Source organism: Suillus clintonianus (genome assembly GCF_016758775.1).
Source record: "Suillus clintonianus strain FC179 chromosome Unknown DEU56scaffold_16, whole genome shotgun sequence".
Lineage (NCBI taxonomy): Eukaryota > Fungi > Basidiomycota > Agaricomycetes > Boletales > Suillaceae > Suillus > Suillus clintonianus.
In genome coordinates this window covers 486,207-503,917 of record NW_024539240.1, presented here as the reverse complement: position 1 = coordinate 503,917, position 17,711 = coordinate 486,207, and the positions used below count along the sequence as shown (strand labels likewise).

The following is a 17,711-nucleotide window of genomic DNA, read 5'->3' as shown; positions in this document are numbered from 1 at the left end:
GTACCTCCACTGAGTTACCCAACGTTCGAAGCCTCCAATGACACGCAGCCCGTCCCAAGTCTACCACGCGCCTACTCCCTCGCTCAATTATAGTCGTCGTGATGATCAACGAGCGCCTATGTCGAGCACTACTCGACTCGGGCTCGTTGACCGATTTCGTGTCATCAACCGTAGTAGACCAGTTGAAGCTGCGCTACGAAGTACTAGACAAACCCATCCCCCTGCAACTGGCTGTGGCTGGGTCCAGGAGTGTGGTGAAAGCCACAACTACCGTTAATTTCAAGTACCAAGAAATTAGTGGCCCTCGTACCTTCGACGTAGCTAACCTAGAGGCGTACGACATCATCTTAGGCATGCCCTTCCTCTACCAGCATCAGGTGCTGCTTGGGTTTAACCCATCTGAAATCAAGATAAGAAGTTTAGACCCCTTACCTATATGAGGCGCGGAACTTCGAGGATCAAACCTCGAATCTGAGGTCCTCGAGCGCTACCGCACTGAACTTCGCGACTACGCGAAGGATATCTGTAAAGAAGCGATTGAGACACCCCTGCCTCCAATACGAGAAATAAACCATGTGATACCTTTGATAAAGGAGGACCAGGTTTATTCCTGGCGCCAATCTAAGTGTCCAGAAGCCATGCGCCCGCTCTGGAGGGCAAAACGCGATGACTACATTCGTACGGGTAGGTGGGAATTCTTCAGCGGGACAAACGCCGTGCCCATGATCATGATGAAGAAGGCATCGAAGGATGGTGAGCTGAGGCTTCGCACCGTCCTAGACACTCGTCAACGAAACAAGAACACGAGAAAACTCGCCTCGCCTCTTCCAGATATTGAGACTATACTCCGCAATGTCTCCTCGCATCCCTACCGCTCGCTCCTAGACGGAAAGGATGCGTACGAGCAGATCTGCGTTGTCCCAGAAGACGTTCACAAAACACTATTTGCGACACCTGATGGAACTATGATTAGTTATGTCATGCAAATAGGGGATTGTAACGCGGGGGCGACGTACCAGTCCCTCATGAATCACATCTTCGGCCCGCACTTAGGCGTCTTCATGGACGTGTACCTTGACAATATCGTGGTCTATTCAGACTCTGCGGAAGAACATGTGAAACACATTAAGATAGTAATTGATACTTTGAGGAAGAATCAATTTTACCTGAGTGAGCACAAGCTCCAGTTCTTCAAAACTGAACTCGCTATCCTTGGACACGTTATCGATGATGCTGGGATTCGGCTAGACCCCCACAAAGTCGATAAGATCCTGAACTGGAAGACGCCTACCTCAAAAGAACTACTTATGCAATTCATAGGGTCAGTAGGCTATCTTGCAGCTGGATGTGAGGGCGTTCGCGTGGATATGCAGCACCTGTCAAAGGTAGCTGCCCAGACCACGCGATGGGAATGGTCACCCACTGATCAGAGGGCGTTTGACCTCGTGCGCGCTTGTGTGCATGCTCATCGTGACGTTCGCAGACACGCACTGCACCTCGCCACCGCGCTAGACGGTTCCCGACCAGTCAACCTTGGCACCGATGCCTCCCTGACAGGTGCGAGTGGTGTCCTCTCGCAAGGACCCGAACGCTCGTCAGCGGATGTGATAGCGTTCTGATCGGGGAAGTTCAATTCCGCCCAGCAAAACTATCCTGTCCACGAACAGGAGCTGTTAGCCATCGTCGAGTCTCTGAAGCGTTTCAGACACTTACTTATCGGGGTGAAGTTCCGCATATTCACCGACCATAAGGGACTCGAATGGCTCACCACCCAGAAAAAGCTGTCTCCACGCCAGGTGAGATGGTTAGAAGTAATCAGTGAATTTGACTTCGAAATCATATACATACCTGGCGAGGACAATACCCTGGCTGATGCCCTGTCCAGGATGTACAGCAACGAGCCGAAAGGCACTGTTCGCGCCCCAAGTGAGTATGTTAGTATAGAAGAGGAGGACGTACCCCGTGCCCTCCTCCTCAACTTCATATCCGCCCCAGTATATACTGGAACCCCCCTCTTCTTGGGGGCAACTGAAGCCAGGCGTTCCGCGAGGATTGCAACCCGTCGAGTAATCACTGTCGAGTCAGCACCACGAAGAACGTACAAGAAGAAAGGGCGTGACTCACCTGATCCCAGAGCCTCAAAACCTACCTCCAACGCCCTAAGCCTCGAAGGTATTGACAGACCAGACGTTCACGTCGAGGCCAGGCAAGGCGTCTCATCGACTATGCCCGCCCACATCAGACCAGACTCCATGGACAGTACGGACGCTGGAACTCACCAGGATGCAGAACAGGGAGGGACTGTACGGACCACCGTCCTAGAGGCATCGGATCCCAGAGACCCAATACCTAGTAACCCCAGTCAGAGGGTGTCACCTACAGCCGGAAACCACGCACCTGCCGAGGAATTCGCAGGGAAGAGGGCTGCTGAAGCGCCTGGAGTCTCCAGAATACGCAAAGTGACCCTGAAAGTGGGTAAACCCCACCCAGGATCACTAGAGGGCGGGATGGAAGCCTCCAAGGCACTAAAACCCATCAGTATAGGCCCCACTAGAATGCAAAGAGCACTTACCAGCAAGGTACCAGTACCCACTAAGGATCAGGCGCCAATGAGCGCTAAGGACAAAGACCAAGTCAGCGACGCCAAATTGGGAAATGCAACAAACACGGACCCACAACGTGTAGCTGAGGACTTATTGTCCCAAAGCCCCGCAACGCTAACTGAGGTCATATCCTTAGGTGACCCCAGTACTGACATCCATGAGGCCATTGCTGGCCGATATGACGAGGACCCGTTCTTCAAACAGATCCTCCTGAACCCTGCCGCCTTCAAGAACTTTGAAGTTGGCGAACGCAGGATCTTGCTCAAAAGCAACGAGAAGCGTATCCTCTGCATCCCAGACGTTAAGGTGAACAATCGTAGAGTACGCGAAATCATCATCTCGCACGCTCACTCAATCTTAGCGCACTTAGGACCATCAAAAACGCTGACCTACCTACGCGAGAACGTATGGTGGAAGAGTATCGCGGACGACGTCAAGGCATTCTGTGACTCGTGCCCAACGTGCCAGACGTCCAAACCGTCCAATCACCTCCCTTACGGCCTACTCGAGACGTTGGACATCCCCGCTCGCCCTTGGGAAGCGATTGGGGTGGACTTTGTTGGTCCACTCCCAGAATCGAAGACGCTACACAGCGTCTTCGACATGATTATGGTCGTAATCGACCACTTGACGTCGATGGTGCACCTCGCCCCGACGAAACAAACCTACCGGGCCAAGGACATCGCAGAGGTGATGTTCCATCACGTCTACAAACTCCATGGCCTCCCCTCACGCATCATCAGCGATCGCGACACCCTCTTTACCAGCACGTTCTGGAAGAAGCTCCACGAACTCACAGGCGTAGAACTTCGCATGTCGACGTCCTTCCACCCTCAAACCGACGGCGCAACTGAGCGTGCCAATCGCATGGTAACTCAGATGCTTAGACAGTGCGTTCACCCCACTCAGACTGACTGGGCAGTTAAACTGCCCGCTATAGAATTCGCCATCAACACCGCCAGCTCCAGCCCGGCTGGGGAACCCCCCTTCGTACTAAACTACGGATTCCAGCCCACCTCCATGATCTGGAACACCAACTCCGAGTACCCAGGTGTTCGCGTATTCGCCCAGAAGATGAAGGACGCGATCCAGAGGGCGCATGACGCGATCATTGCTGCCCGGGTCAAGAGCACGTCCCTTGCCAACCAAAAACGAATGGAATCGCCTTTCGTCAAAGGCGACTTGGTTTACCTTTCGACAGAGAACCTTTCGATGCCAAAAGGGCGCGCACGCAAGCTCGCGCCTAATTATGTCGGACCGTACAAGATCCTGGAAGACTACAAGAACAATTCGTTCTTGTTGGATCTTCCCTCCGACCTCAAGCAACGCGGACTCCACCCCGCTTTCCACGCCCGATTACTTCGCCCGCACATTCCTAACGACGACCGTCGATTCCCGGGACGGCAGATCAAACAGATCTCCGAAATCGGACGTGTCGAGGAGTGGTCTGTGTCCCGCATCCGTTCACATGAGGGACAGGGCACCAGCGCTATGTTCGAAGTCGAATACTCGACTGGCGATTGTGTTTGGTTGCCCTACCACGAGGTAGTACGCCTTGAGGCCCTAGGGCAATACCTTGAAGCTCTGGGCGTCCCAGGTATCCAGCACCTTCCTCGCAATATGCCCAAGCCACTAACAAATGTGGCCCTTGCAACGGTCTCCTCCTCCGATGACGCACGTCGTCAAGTATTCGCGCTAGTCGACCGGATGATCGACGATTTTTCCTCGTCATCCCCGATACTTCCCGTTACCCCTCGTATAAAGGATAGGGCCCACCTCCCTGCGGATGCCAGTCCTTCGCCTAGCTACCTGCCATCAGCGTCCTTAGCCCCCATCTGTTCCCCAATGTCTACCACCACGGACTTACATCCCTCACACCAATCCCCCATGGATAATGTTCCCCTTCCTCCTCGTTCTGAACCTGGCGAGATCGCCCCCTCCAGCGACCGAGGTCGTGGTCGTGGAGGCTCCCGTGTTCAACGACGCGGGAACCGTAGCAGACGTTCCTACCAGCCTACTCCCCCTCATGGGAATGGTGCTGCCCTTGACGCACTTACCGACTTCCTTCGTGCTGAGAGTCGTGCCAAGGAGTTTGACACTCGTAGGGCCTCGTACGACTTTGAACAGTACGTTCAACGACGAGATGCTCCCCGTCGTATTCGTCGTCAAGACCCTCCCCCTTCTCATCACCGCTCCCTGGACAATCGTCCTGGTAGGAGCAGATCGTCACCTCACCCCTCTGACCGTCGGGCCTCTGGGTCTACTACCCAGATTCCCCCTCTTCGGGTCCGTCGTCCCCTCGACGTCGCCAGCTCTACCGAGCCCCCTGTTCCCTCGTCTTTCCCAGGTCACCCTGCCGCACTTGACGTTATGTCTGGTGACAATGATCCCAGTCGCGAGTTATTCGTCTTACGATTACTCTGTCTCGCACTTACCTGTACCCTCATCTTTCTAGTCCTCGCTGAGGCCAGCCAGCGACTCGTTGATGCCTAATGGCTCGCGCAACCAAAATTCAAACTTAGGCCTTCCCAGTAGAAGGCCTAGAGGGTGTATGTTACGCTCGTAAATCAAAAGCTTGACGAGTATCCACGCGTGGATACTCGTCCATAGCAATACGTATATTAGACGTATATTGCACCTGTCATAAAATTTACTTACTCCTTTCTTCCCGATTTTCCCCGTAGTACTTAACCAAGCTCCCTTGTCTAAAGTACAGTAGTTGATCCTTTACACCCCCAAATATCCATCTTAGTTCGGCCAGCTTTCCCTGTCCGAGTCCTAAGTCTCCCTTAAGTCGACTCAACCCTCCTGTGACGTTTTACAGACGTAACAGTGTCCCTCATCAAGGGCCAGAATCCAACAGGCTGTACCGTAAGCGGCTCGCAAAACGCATCAGTGCATGAAATTAGAACGTCAATGAAATTTACAGTCTCTTCTCCTAATTTGAGTCATTAACTTATTGACCATGAAGCTATATCGCTCAACCTATGCGAAGCTCTATGTGAGGTGCTCACGCAAGCCTGTTTTTCACTATACTATCGAAGCTGTCCTTCCTACGCAAGATAGCTGCTCCGCTTATTCACCATCCTCAAGATGCAAGATGCAAGACCTGCGAATCTTCGTCCGAAGACACTCCCCTATCTTTACGCCTCGCGCGGTAGCCCATAGCATATTTAAAGGCGATGCCCAAAAATCCGAGCATGACCAATGGCACAGATGTCAGCGTGGCAAACACACCAGACCCTGACCCAGGCAAATCGTCGTCTTCAGGCAAACTAATTGACCTATGCATCAACATTAAGCATAGAACGCGCACATATACAATAAATGACACTCGCCCTCTCGCCATTTTGCTCTTGTTGTACCACCATGCGACGGCAAGCGCTGTGATCACAAAGGGGAACAGAATCACCATCATCCAGAACATCACGCTGTGGCCAAGATTGTGGTTGGGAATGTCGGGGTTGGGAATGTCAGAGTTGGGAATGTCAGGACTTGGAATGTCAGGATTTGGAATGTCAGGGTTTGGAATGTCAGGATTTGGAATGTCAGGGCACAGGTGTTGCGTGCCTTGGTCGATGCGGTCACCGCCCTCACAAGTAGAGTAGGAGACCTTGCGATAAGCTGTGCGCTCATACCAATAGTCTTCTCGATTGCGACATGAATCATTGGGCGCAAGTGGACTCGCTCCCGGTATTAGAACACATTTACCATCCTTGTTACGGATATAGTTGAATTCACTTTTTTCATTCCCGGATTTAAATTAGCTCTGAACGGGTGGTATCCCACCCATGACTCACCACTCAAAGTCCTCCGACATACATATGCAGTTCTGTACGACAATGTCAAGTGCCTTGGGCGTGTTTCCAACAACACAATTCACGTCTCGTTTGCGACGATGGTACAGCGTCTATACATGATATGAGTGAAAAGGCAAATCTCGAATTTAGGGGACTCACCTGTTGTCCGAACAAGCAAAGAGAATCTCTTTCCTCGCTTGGGCTCCACAGCTCAAAGTCATCGTGTCCAGGATTTCCCACATCCACGAGGCCTAGAAGAACGGGTTCAATATCAATCATGATGCACAAGAGCACCCTACTCACATCTTTTGTGCGTGAGAGACGAAAAGTCCAAATGCACGATTACCGAGCCAGTCGTCCCGGGATACTGACCCAGGAGCATGAATTTCCGGCTCGAATCCTCTGGCACCGTCATAATATCCCTCACTCTGATCTTTTCAGTCGTGAACTTAAATTCTTGCCATTTGAGCCCTTCGTCTGTGGTAAACAGGACGTGGTCTGTCGGCTCTTTGTCGTTCACGACCACGACGACAGACCCTGAGTCGCCAAACTTCCACAAATGCGCGTCCTTGTGCACTTCTTCCCATGTGAAACCGCCATCCCGGGACAGGAAGGTATTGCTCTCGGTGTAGGAGGCGAGTGAATCACCTACATTCCCGACTGCCATTACGACACCGACGACGGATGGGCTGCTGTATGTTACGCGGGCATCGGAGCGTTCTGTATACCCGTGGACATGGAGCGCACAACCCTAAACACGACAAAGTCAGTCAACTGACAGCGATGCACAGACAAGCATAATATACCACTGATGTGCAAGGGTACTTCAGACCCAACGAATCCACTGAAGGGGGTAGAAGCGCCTTCCATGTGCCGCCTAACGCAACAAGCAACCATCAACGAGCGACAAAGATACTCAGCAAATAAATCATACCATCATTATGCGTAATCCTCGTCTGCAGAATCTTACGCCCCGTGAGCGCAGCCTCCGCAGGATTGGCTACCACGTTTACCATCGCTATACCATGCAACCCCGCAAATTTCTCAAAGTCAACGAAGCCGGCACTGTTCCTGTTCACGTTCTCGATGGACACTCCAAAGTAAGTTCCGTTTGAGTTGGATTTGAGGATATGACCCCATGGTGTGGGCCATTCGTTCATAGTTATGTGTAGGAATATGGCCGTGGTGCTCGATTCAAGGATGATGAACGCCTAGAAAACATGTTTGAGCGATTCCAGCGTTTTAAGACTTAGGGAGATTCCGCCTACATGCGAATCTGGATGCATGCCAGGAGGGAAGCTCGCAGAAGTAAATGTTTGTCCGTCCTGTGAGACCTGGAGGTCTAGCGTGCCCCTCGTCTGGAGGTACTACAAACACAAAACCAACAATATTAAATCAACCAGCACGCATCACAAAAGAACCACCAAAACAGACCTCCGCAACGATCAAAAACTCTGAACGCTTGGTGAACCCCACGACATGGTCAAACAGCTTCGTTTTCGTCATGAAAAAATTTGTGACAGAGACCAGCTGCAGTGCGTTCTCTTTCCCAAAAAATAACTGCGAGCCCTGCTTGTTCTCATACGACTCGCACAGGATCTGAGATGATTCGAATAGCAGGTGGTCGTGTCGCGCCCAGTCACAGTTGACGACATAGTCCTCCAGCAACTGCCAACTCAGCCCACCGTCTGACGTGTACTGCGCTTGCGCGCGACAATTTTCGTACCCCATCTGGCAATCCACATCACCGATCCAGATGAGATAGGAGGACTTGGTCTGGAAGTGGAGCACTGCGGCCCCGAAGGTGTTGGGAGGCGAAGGCGCTTTATTGATATGCCAGTAGAGACCTGTGCTTGTCGTGTCATAGAACTTGTTAGTGTCGGTGATGAGGTATGCGCGTTGGTGGAAGTGCGGGTGCATGTAGAACGCGAGGAAACGCTCCTCTGGGTACCTTTGTTCCCATGTGTAGCCTTCATTGTTGGATTGCCATATTGAGAAGTCAGCAAGACGGACAAGGACGGTCTGGGGAGGGAGAGCTGAGCTGAGGTCTCTACATATCATGACGTACAATGCCCACCTTCGAGCCTCTGAAATACTCGCGCTGCACAATATCACTGGGGAATGGATGCTACAATACCGTAAGTTATCCACACTGAGAACAAAAGCGAGAACGGAACACACAATCTGGTGAACAATCTCTCCTTCGACAGGTAAAGCTGCAAATGATGCATCAGGCACAGACGCTCCACCACTTCTAAAACACTTACCTCCCAAACAATATTTGGATACGGGCTCGTCCTTGCGAATGCCGCCCTCACACTTGTTCCCTGGGATCTTACGATATCCCGATGGTCCAATGTACCTCTCGTCGGGCTTTCCGGTGGTGCACTGGATGCCGGGTATGCGCTCTGGACCCAAAGGAATACACATATTATCGCTCCATACGTAGTTGTAGTCACTAGATCGATATATGAGCGAGTAGGATTGAGGGACAGACGAGAAACGACCGACCACTCATAATCATGGTCCTTGCACGGGCACTTATCGTCACGAACTTCAGGATCATGGAACTTCTCCCCCATATAGCAATCTGCATTAGCCTTGCGCCTGGTATACCATAGCTTTGAAGTATATCAGCAAGACGATTCGCATGGCAAGATTTGCATCAGCAGCTGACCTTGGCGCCCATAATGCACTCAGAATTAAAATTGGCTCTTGCGTACCATGGCTCCTTGTCGTCAGGACCACACTTCGGGCGCCCGAGGGTAGCAAAGTCGAGGTAGATGGCAACGTTGTGGCTTATACCAGGTTGTTGGGGCTGTGGTATCACTTGGCCGAGGAGGAGAAACTTCTGAGATGCCGAATCCGATACCGTTGTCAGGCTCTTGGCACGAAATTGGATGCCAACGTTGTACAACTTCCTATGGGGCGGGGCAGTTCAGTATATATGCACACGCAGCGAATGATGGGGCGAAAAGGCATACCAGGTATGGCCCATGTCCGTAGAGTACATGATGGAGTCGGTAGGTCGCTGATCGTCGACCGTGACTATTACGCTTCCGGAATCGCCGAATCCATATTGACATGTGCCTTCGCGGACCATCTTCCATGTCAGGCCGGCGTCAGTGCTCATGTATGTGTTGCTGTTATCATATGGTGCGAGCGTCTTTCCGACAGAACCCAAGCCCATGACGAAGCCTGGGGCAGGGGACGACAAAACGAGGCCATAGTTGTACATGTCTGTCACCGAGTGCAGGTGCAGGGAGCATGGGTCGTACGAGCAGGAACCGCTAGGAGCGAGAAGAGGAGCCCATGAGCTGCCTGCGAAGATGTGAGGTCAGTTCAAAGGAAAATACATAGGAAACACCGTTCCTCACCGTCATTGAATGTGATGACCGACTGTAGCTGCTTGGCTGGAATATTCCTCTCGTATTCTTGCGCATTTGCGACGACGTTGGCGATACCGATACCCTCAATGTCATAGATGTTCTCATAATCAACGTACCCCGCCATATTCCTGTTCGTGTCCTTCAAGCTCTCCACAAAGTAGGTGCCATTGGAGTTGCTGACGAACAGGGTACCGGTGGTTATATCGTGTACGACGACATCTACTGCTAGGGCGTGGACTGTACATTCGACGATGGTGTATGCGTTCTCCCGTAAGTGCACCTGGGAGGGGAACTGTGCCTTGACCCACTCCTTCGTGTCCACAGTAACATATAACAGCATGTCACCATTGCTGCCAGGCATCAAGTCCTTCAGCTCAACTACGGCGAACTTGGACACAATCGAAAATGTGACGACACCCTTGGCGTTATTCCCGATGCCAAGGTCTTCGTTCTTTTTGGTGGCAAAGAAATCTGTGCTGGAGTAGAGACGACTGCTTTCGATACTGTGCGCACCAGACATTACAGAAGAGTCATAGGCGACACAGTAGATGAGGTCGTTGGAGGCGTCGTGCTTAAAGTCTTTGCTGCTGTGAGCGAATTGGCAGCGAGAGACGTCATCTAGGAGTACTTGTGGTGATGTTGCAAATCCATCTTTGGTGTAGTATGTCTACATAGAAATTTGGATACGAGTAATAGAAACAAAAAGATGAGCGCGCACCACGTCTCGACACCGTTCTCTCCAAGGAGTTTGGTCGCATTTGGTGGCCTGGAAGAGAATATAATACCATTTGCGGGGATCTGAGTGGAAGGAGAGTGGTTTTGGGACGTATGCTACCAGCTCAGGGACATCGAATATGTGCCATGTCTTTCCGCGGTCGTCTGTCCGATAATGCGTGAGAGAATTTGTTAAGACGAATGCCTAGAGAGAATTCGGTTAGATCAACAGCCACGTCAGGTTCGAGGCAGGATGAAATATACTGGGAAGAAGAGTATGAACTATGACGCACCACGCGATTGTTGAATGGGTGCTCGATAAACATTACAGCCTCGCCAGGTGGTATATCATCTGCGCGATCCCAGGTCTTGCCTTCGTCCTCAGAAACATATATGTCTTTGAAGATGGCATCGTAGTATATCACACTCTATAAGTTAATATCAATGATATTGAAAGTGAACAATGAGGCAGATATGAATGCCTCACAGTCGCATCATCGAAAAAGAACAATCGGGCCGGTTCATTGTCGAAGTAGGTTACGGCATGTTCTGGGTCAGTAGCAAACGCAGCACCAAAATAAATGAGAAAAGCAAGCGTTGACCATATGAAAGCGATTGTCCCATGGCAAGAAGCCATGCAGGATGTTGTGGGTGGAGAGAAGTGTAGCGCACGTTGTATGCCGCTGTGACACTTGTGGGGAGTCCCACTGCCCGTAGCCCGTGGGTTAGTGATTGAGAGCAGTGTCTGCCAATAATAATCTGGCATCCCACCTAACTTGCGGCGGCGGCCCGGGGTGCGTCAGACTGAACTATGGCTGCCCGGAATCGAAACCTAGTAGAGAAGGGTCCAATTGCAGATGTAAGAATACATTATTGAGGCTGCGAGTACCAGTAGCCGAGAGTAGCCCATTATGTAGTGGGATCCACTAGTACTACTTTGAGGAAATGAATAAGGGCAACGTATCGTTGATCCTGTCATCGTCACTCCAGCACCGAAAATCAAGCTCTGCATGGGACACTTTGACCCGTGCTAAGACTGCCTTGAAACTCGTTGATATTGGAGAAATCGCTAGCCGCACTGGGGCCACGGTGTGAGGAAGAAAACGAAGATGTGTAAATAGAGGTAAATAATGCTGTTAGTCACTGCGACCGTCTCCTGTCCGACTCTCTGGCAGTTCACATGTACTTATATGCAAGAGCTCAGACGACTTCACAGTTACGAGCACTATGAGCACACCAGCAGCCGATTCAAGATAGAAGCTAGGTCCGAAATTCGAATTCAACCCACTGGGAGTCTGGGAGTCGGCACTCCATTCCCTTTGAGTCTTTGACCTAGGCCCACCTCGTCTTCAAAAGCTCCAACACAAAATATACCTCCAAGATAAGTGATTAAAGCACTGCTTTATTTGCTCACGAGGTACCTCGGGCCTACCATGGAGAGATGCCACCACTTGACTTTTATAGTACGTATCTATCTTGGGCGAACCAGGTTATGAGACTGATGTTATGTTCCGCATAGTCTAAGCCAGGCCATCATTGCGAAGAAGATAGCCCTTCTGGATTCTGTTTAGTCAAAAATGTGGCGATTGGGGCAGCTCATGGTAAGGTTCGCCGACCTCAATGACGTCCATTTACGCATTCCCGTTGCAGCATCTCGAGCATGGGATTCAATGTGTTGTTATACTGGTCGTTTATTTGCACCATAGCAAGTTCAAGGTCGTTCGTCGGGGACATTTTTTTAAAGGTTGTGCCAGGTAATGGCACGCGGTCAATAGTGTGGCAAATAATGAGGAAACCTACTTGACAGCCACTCGAATCTGACAGACGCGTTCAGTCAAGATTCCGACGGTTTTCTATGCCGATCTGCTCTTGGCACGCGAGCTTCTGCCGACGTTTATGCTCGTGGATGCATTGTGAGCGTGCTACCAATGAAAGGCGGGTACAGCGATCATGCGCTAATTGGCCCCGAACAGAGCTAGCGCTGGTACAATCTCCCATCAACATGCCAATTATAAGCACAAAAGCCGTGCGGTTTGAGCACTTGGACTGGGTGTCTCAACATTGTTGCGTTCTCAATCAGTGGATACTATATTTACTACGATTAAGAGCCGGGAACATCGCACTTTGATTCAGCGTCTACAATCGTAAGTGGTTACCCAGTGCACATACTGACCATGATCAACGGTTGCGACAAATCTCTGACGTGTGTAGAACAAAGTTTGATGATGTGTTACTGGAGATTGAACAGCATGAGCGGGAGAAAATTGTGAAGGGGTGCGGGCTTCGCATCATGAATGTTTACCCGCTGCGAACTCACACTTCTATTATTGAATATGTTGACACAGGAGCATTGCTGTAAAAGAATACCGGAACCCAGAATATCGAAAATTTCCACGATGTGAAGTAGGTTCTTGTATTCCAGGTACAAATTCAAATGGTAAATTCACCCTTTCCAAAAGCCTTCGCGTAGCCCTTGAGCCGGACAAGACCTTCATCCTGATTCCAAGCCACCCACAGCTCTCCTCCACGCGGGCTCACCTGACGAACATGCATCTCCTCCTGATCCTTCTTCCCGAGCCGACTCGCCCAGTAAGGTACGAGCAACGTGTGCGCACTTCCACAGACCGGATCTTCAGGGAGATCTGCTGCAGGCGCAAACATACGTGAGACGAAGATTTGATCAGCGTCAGGCGTAACGTGCGTGATGATGTTGATGGTATAAGAAGTTTTGCGCTGGCGATGCACATTTGAGAACGGGGTCTAAACGTATGTGACATTGTATGCTTACCAGGACTTCTTTATCTAATTTCATGTCGCCTATGTTTTCATTTGGACCGACAACAATCATCAAGTAGTCACCCATCTTGCCGTCGCCTTTGGCGATATACTCTACCTGCACATCCCTGCCGGCGGCCTCCTTGATTATACTTGTAATCCTGGTCGTCTCTGCGTTCAGAAAGGTGGTCACTGGAGTGGCGGGGAGTGCAATCTCGTACATTTCGTCATCAGATTCGCTGTCTGTGACCATGTACGCAGAAATAATGGCTCCAGCCTTCGTGCGGAACTTTACTTCGGGTCCCCATTGACCAAGGGATGGCAAGGTGTTTGTACATAGCGCTTTCGCTGAAGCGAACATCCCATGTCCACAGATAAGTGGTGCATAAGAATTGATATAGTACCGAACGTCGAGGAGGGTAGAATCGTCCGGAGATAGCGACAGGAAAACGCAGATGGGCTGCGCGAATGTGAGACTGATTTTTATCATGGTTTCTTTGCTCAATGTTTCCGGTTGGGAAAGAAAGCCTGGTGGGAGAGCGACGACAACAGCTGGATTACCCTCGAAGGCTGAACGCCCCCATGCGTTTACGATGACATAGGGAAAGGTAGTCATATTGTCTCAGGGTGAGATGAGGGGTATCGATATCGTGTTGTTGAACCCGAACTTGAAACTGAAGACGAGTGAGTGTGACAAGTGGATGTACCTCAACTCAAATATCCTTGTTAGTAAGTTTATCACCTGGATTGGATCTCACTCACGAGCTGGGAGAAGAGTGGACGATGGGTGATTGCATTCACCGAGGGTCCCTTTTATTGAGCAAGTACTGGCTCTGTTCTAGGACGTCAAGACAAGAGGATGAATCCAGTGTACATAAATGTGCCGTTTGACGTGCTTTGCCCTAGGTGTCGGAACTTGCTCTCGTGACCAGATGTTGTAACACTGGATTGCTATGATGTTTCTGGAAGAATTGAGGTATATTCATATCCGCCTCATGGTACGAGGTCCAGCGCGGTGAATATCCTGATACAAGCAAGGTTCACCTTTACCAGACCCAGCAGAACAAAGATTTTTGACGGACTCGGGGACCTAAAACACACCTCATGTTACTAGTGCAGCATGATCCGTATCTGAGTGATTCAGCCAGACAGCTCGCGGGCGGGTTTCATTTGAGTTAGCACTGGATGACTCCACATACTTGGGCACATCAGCGGTGCCGCTGTTCATTTTCAGCGAATTTGGAAATGCATGAATGCGCCACCTAGAAAGTCGCCCGCATGCTGAGCATATCACAAAATTTACCAGAATGAAACAATGTCTTCGTTTTGCAGTCGGGGAGCAGCTTAGTCAGCACGTATCAATAGTTTGTTTCTCCATCGTGTTCAAGTTGATCATGTGCCACACGGAAGTTCATCGTGACAACGAGCTTGGAAGTCTCAGGCTCATACTACAGACCTTGAGGATGCGAGGGGAGATGTTGGTACGCCGTCGAACCTTCTATCTCCATTCCTCAGCTTGAACACTCAACATGATGATCTTACATGTCATGCAGTGCTTCATCCGTTCGGAACAACTTGAAGTGCCTGTGCGTCCAGTTCCACAACAGCCCTATGTCATGGTATTCCCTATATGTCCTCCCGTCGCATTGCGATGAATCGTCAATGCCGCCACCGTCATCGTCCAATACAATACAATCTCTTGATCCCTAATCTACTGGCGTCCAGTTCGAGCGCGATTCTGAGATCCGTGCTACGATATAGTACGGCACTTACTACTGATTTCCTCGACGCTCGTCCTAAGCTCTCATCTTGGATCACACTAACATCTCCTCAGGCGCCCTTTGAAGAAAATCTGAACGAGGCCGGCAACACTATACTAGCACAGGGTCAAGCTTCAACTTCGCAACCACTTAGCTCAGGTTACCTTTGCCTGACGCGTCCTCACAGAAGACCGACACATACTCCTCAAAGAATAGGCCCACGATTGGTCCACGACGTTGCTTCAGTCTACAGTCTAGGCAACTGCGAACTGCATGGCGCAGATCTGCAAAATGGCTGTGGGACTGGCACGAATAGCTCGAGGCGTGTCTCGAGGCAGACATAATGGACATTATAGTTGTTGGGGTTAAAATCGGTAACCATATACGCACTCGTCAGACATTTGTGTTGACCACGAGCCAGCCTAAAACAAGAACGTGTTCTATACAGGTCCCTTCCTATCCTTTGTGAAACCTGAGAAACTCTCCATCGTCAATATTCTCGAGATTACACCTTCCAAGGCAGCAGTGCCAGATGTCATGAAACCGATTTGCATGGATGTAATACAGGGTTGACTCGCCACTCAAGATGTACATACATAGCGTTCGTGAGGGTGATAATGACTGACACAAACGACTAATCATAACCAGAAGTAGTTGATGATCCAAAATTGATCTTCAATGTTTAGATTTTCATAGTGATCCCCTTCCACACCCGCATTGCGCCATCCCTTCCTCTGGTCGCAGGACCCTAACACAACATGCAGGCACCGTGATAATCAGGGACTAATAACTTCATCACTTTTGATCATCTTGTCAAGCATGTCGCTGGCCACAGTCCTAAATTCTTTCACCGCAACGGCAACCCCCTCTCCCTGCTCTCCCTGCTCTCTTTGCTCTGAATCTCGCTCCTCCAGTGTTGTGAGAGTATAGTCCACATATCTGATGAGATCTTTGAGATCAGATTTCGAAGCAATCTCCATGTACTTTTTCGTGCCTTCCACAAGGTCGGGAAGGAACTCGAAATAGTGTATGTCGTCAATTATGCGTGCATGCCTCCATGCACTGCTCATCATGACCCACCACTGCCGGTCTGTAATAGAATTGAGCGATGTGGGCGACAACTGTTCAGGTACGATTCGGAGGAGGATGCCAGCTAGGTAAAATTCATGCGGCATGAAGCGAACCTCTCTAATCATGCTGATGCACCGGTCTATATGGTGATCCCCAAATAAATGGGAGTGCCAGTTGGAATTCCTCGCGAGGGCAAAAACCAGTTCGAGATAGCACTCGTCACGGTGATAATCGAAAACGCCGTCAGGGCCATGATCTGCAGGTGTTGAATCTGGTCGCGGATAAACCGCGGTCAGAATAGCGGGGGAGAGCTCTGTCAAAACCATGTCCCGTACGTTTGCATCATTAATCGCATGGATCGATGCCATTTCTTGTCGGATATTGTGAACAACACGAAGAGCGGCATGACGTAAATTGTAAGGCTTGCCACTGCCCATGCAGGCGACGAGGCTCTTGATAAACTTATGTTGTTTGGCGGTGCTGCAGCGGACTCCTGGGTTACCCAGTAGCAAAAGGATGTCATATGTCGTCTCGTGGTCGTGGGAATGAATGTAGTCGAGGCAGTCCACCAGCCAGTCCAAGTTTTCTGGCGAGGGGGAATCACCCCGCCAAACCCGGGTATACCACAATCTGCCAGGGTCTCGGGATATGCCCGCAGCAGCGAATGTGAAGTGCAGCGCATTTCGCAGATTTCTTAAGAACTTCCAGGGATAAAATTGTTTGGATGACTTCGCTTGTGAATAAATCTTGCTGCACATGTCCAGGTTCTGCATCGTGTGGGATGAAGCAACATAGTGGCGTTGAGCAGGCTCGAGAATGGGACAGATAACGTCGAGGAGTTTCCATGCCCGGCGTGCGACTCCTGTGGTATCTTTGTCGACATCGCCTCCATCACATGCCCAGAGAACCTTTTGGAACTGCGTCAAAAGGGACTGCGCGAGTTGAGGCAGAGCAGAACTACACAATTTCATTGTTAATGATGGCAGAAAAACTACCAAAAAAGTCAATGGCACCTTTTATCAATCCGAACTATATCCTTCTTGTCGAATTGAACCCCGATCATGACGCAAGCGAGAAGAGTGCAATTGGCGACGATTTGATTCGACGGAGAGGACTGAGGGCTTAGTAGTTTCGATATCACTTCTTGGGCGAGGTCTTCTACACGTTCATTCACTCGCCCGGTAACAAAATGGTAAGGAAGAGAATGTGACACCCACTCCAAGACAGAGATGTCACAATCCGCCAACCAATTGACCTGACTCAATCGGTCCCAGCCATGATGATGGTCATGTTCCGGATGACAAAGTTCCATGGTCGTGTGAAATACCGTGTGTTCGGCTGTGCGTACGCTGGAGTCCACCCTCATGCCACGAAACACATCGTAGTCCCTTGTCCCGCGGCCAAGAAATTCACCATGTTCAGGAGATACCTGGAGAACGCGGGCGCAGTATAGATGACTCAAAGCCATTATACACGCAGAGGCCTTTTCCTTGAACGACGGTACGATTTGGTTCTGAATATCGACGCAGCTAGTATAATTATCATACAGCTGAGGCAGCATGTCTGACACGTCAAGATCCAAGGGCCATTCGACGCGCG

General features: G+C 50.4%; 3 protein-coding genes across 3 annotated transcripts; all 3 read right to left on the bottom strand.

The window, feature by feature from the left end:
- Positions 1-5,559: 5,559 nt before the first annotated feature.
- DEU56DRAFT_971534 (uncharacterized protein) lies at positions 5,560-11,143 on the bottom strand (the record flags this gene model as incomplete). The annotated part of the gene is made up of 19 exons (XM_041359458.1): positions 5,560-5,887; positions 5,942-6,343; positions 6,404-6,513; positions 6,563-6,654; positions 6,707-7,154; positions 7,210-7,278; positions 7,336-7,614; positions 7,672-7,770; positions 7,838-8,425; positions 8,481-8,531; positions 8,585-8,619; positions 8,671-8,861; positions 8,915-9,024; positions 9,081-9,324; positions 9,388-9,724; positions 9,781-10,459; positions 10,511-10,711; positions 10,800-10,934; positions 10,994-11,143. 19 exons carry the CDS (start codon positions 11,141-11,143, stop codon positions 5,692-5,694), a joined length of 4,416 nt encoding a protein of 1,471 aa, XP_041211441.1. The 3' UTR covers positions 5,560-5,691.
- Positions 11,144-12,930: 1,787 nt separating this feature from the next.
- On the bottom strand, positions 12,931-13,988 carry DEU56DRAFT_787741 (uncharacterized protein). The gene is made up of 3 exons (XM_041352428.1): positions 13,809-13,988; positions 13,298-13,751; positions 12,931-13,242 (listed from the first exon to the last, which is right to left on the bottom strand). The coding sequence occupies exons 1-3, from the start codon at positions 13,895-13,897 to the stop codon at positions 12,937-12,939; spliced, it is 849 nt and encodes a 282-aa protein (XP_041211440.1). The 5' UTR covers positions 13,898-13,988; the 3' UTR covers positions 12,931-12,936.
- Positions 13,989-15,601: 1,613 nt separating this feature from the next.
- DEU56DRAFT_172050 (uncharacterized protein) lies at positions 15,602-17,307 on the bottom strand. Its single transcript, XM_041344896.1, has one exon. It carries the CDS (start codon positions 17,081-17,083, stop codon positions 15,818-15,820), a length of 1,266 nt encoding a protein of 421 aa, XP_041211439.1. The 5' UTR covers positions 17,084-17,307; the 3' UTR covers positions 15,602-15,817.
- Between the last annotated feature and the right edge of the window lie 404 nt (positions 17,308-17,711).

Excerpts from the sequence above, each read along its gene's own strand:
- DEU56DRAFT_787741 (XM_041352428.1), bottom strand. The coding sequence starts at position 13,897 with ATGACTACCTTTCCCTATGTCATCGTAAACGCATGGGGGCGTTCAGCC. Across the intron at positions 13,752-13,808 it reads GTCGTCGCTCTCCCACCAGG|ATTCGCGCAGCCCATCTGCG; the intron begins CTTTCTTTCCCA and ends AATCAGTCTCAC. Across the intron at positions 13,243-13,297 it reads TGAAATTAGATAAAGAAGTC|CAGCGCAAAACTTCTTATAC; the intron begins CTGGTAAGCATA and ends AATGTGCATCGC.
- DEU56DRAFT_172050 (XM_041344896.1), bottom strand. The coding sequence starts at position 17,083 with ATGAAATTGTGTAGTTCTGCTCTGCCTCAACTCGCGCAGTCCCTTTTG.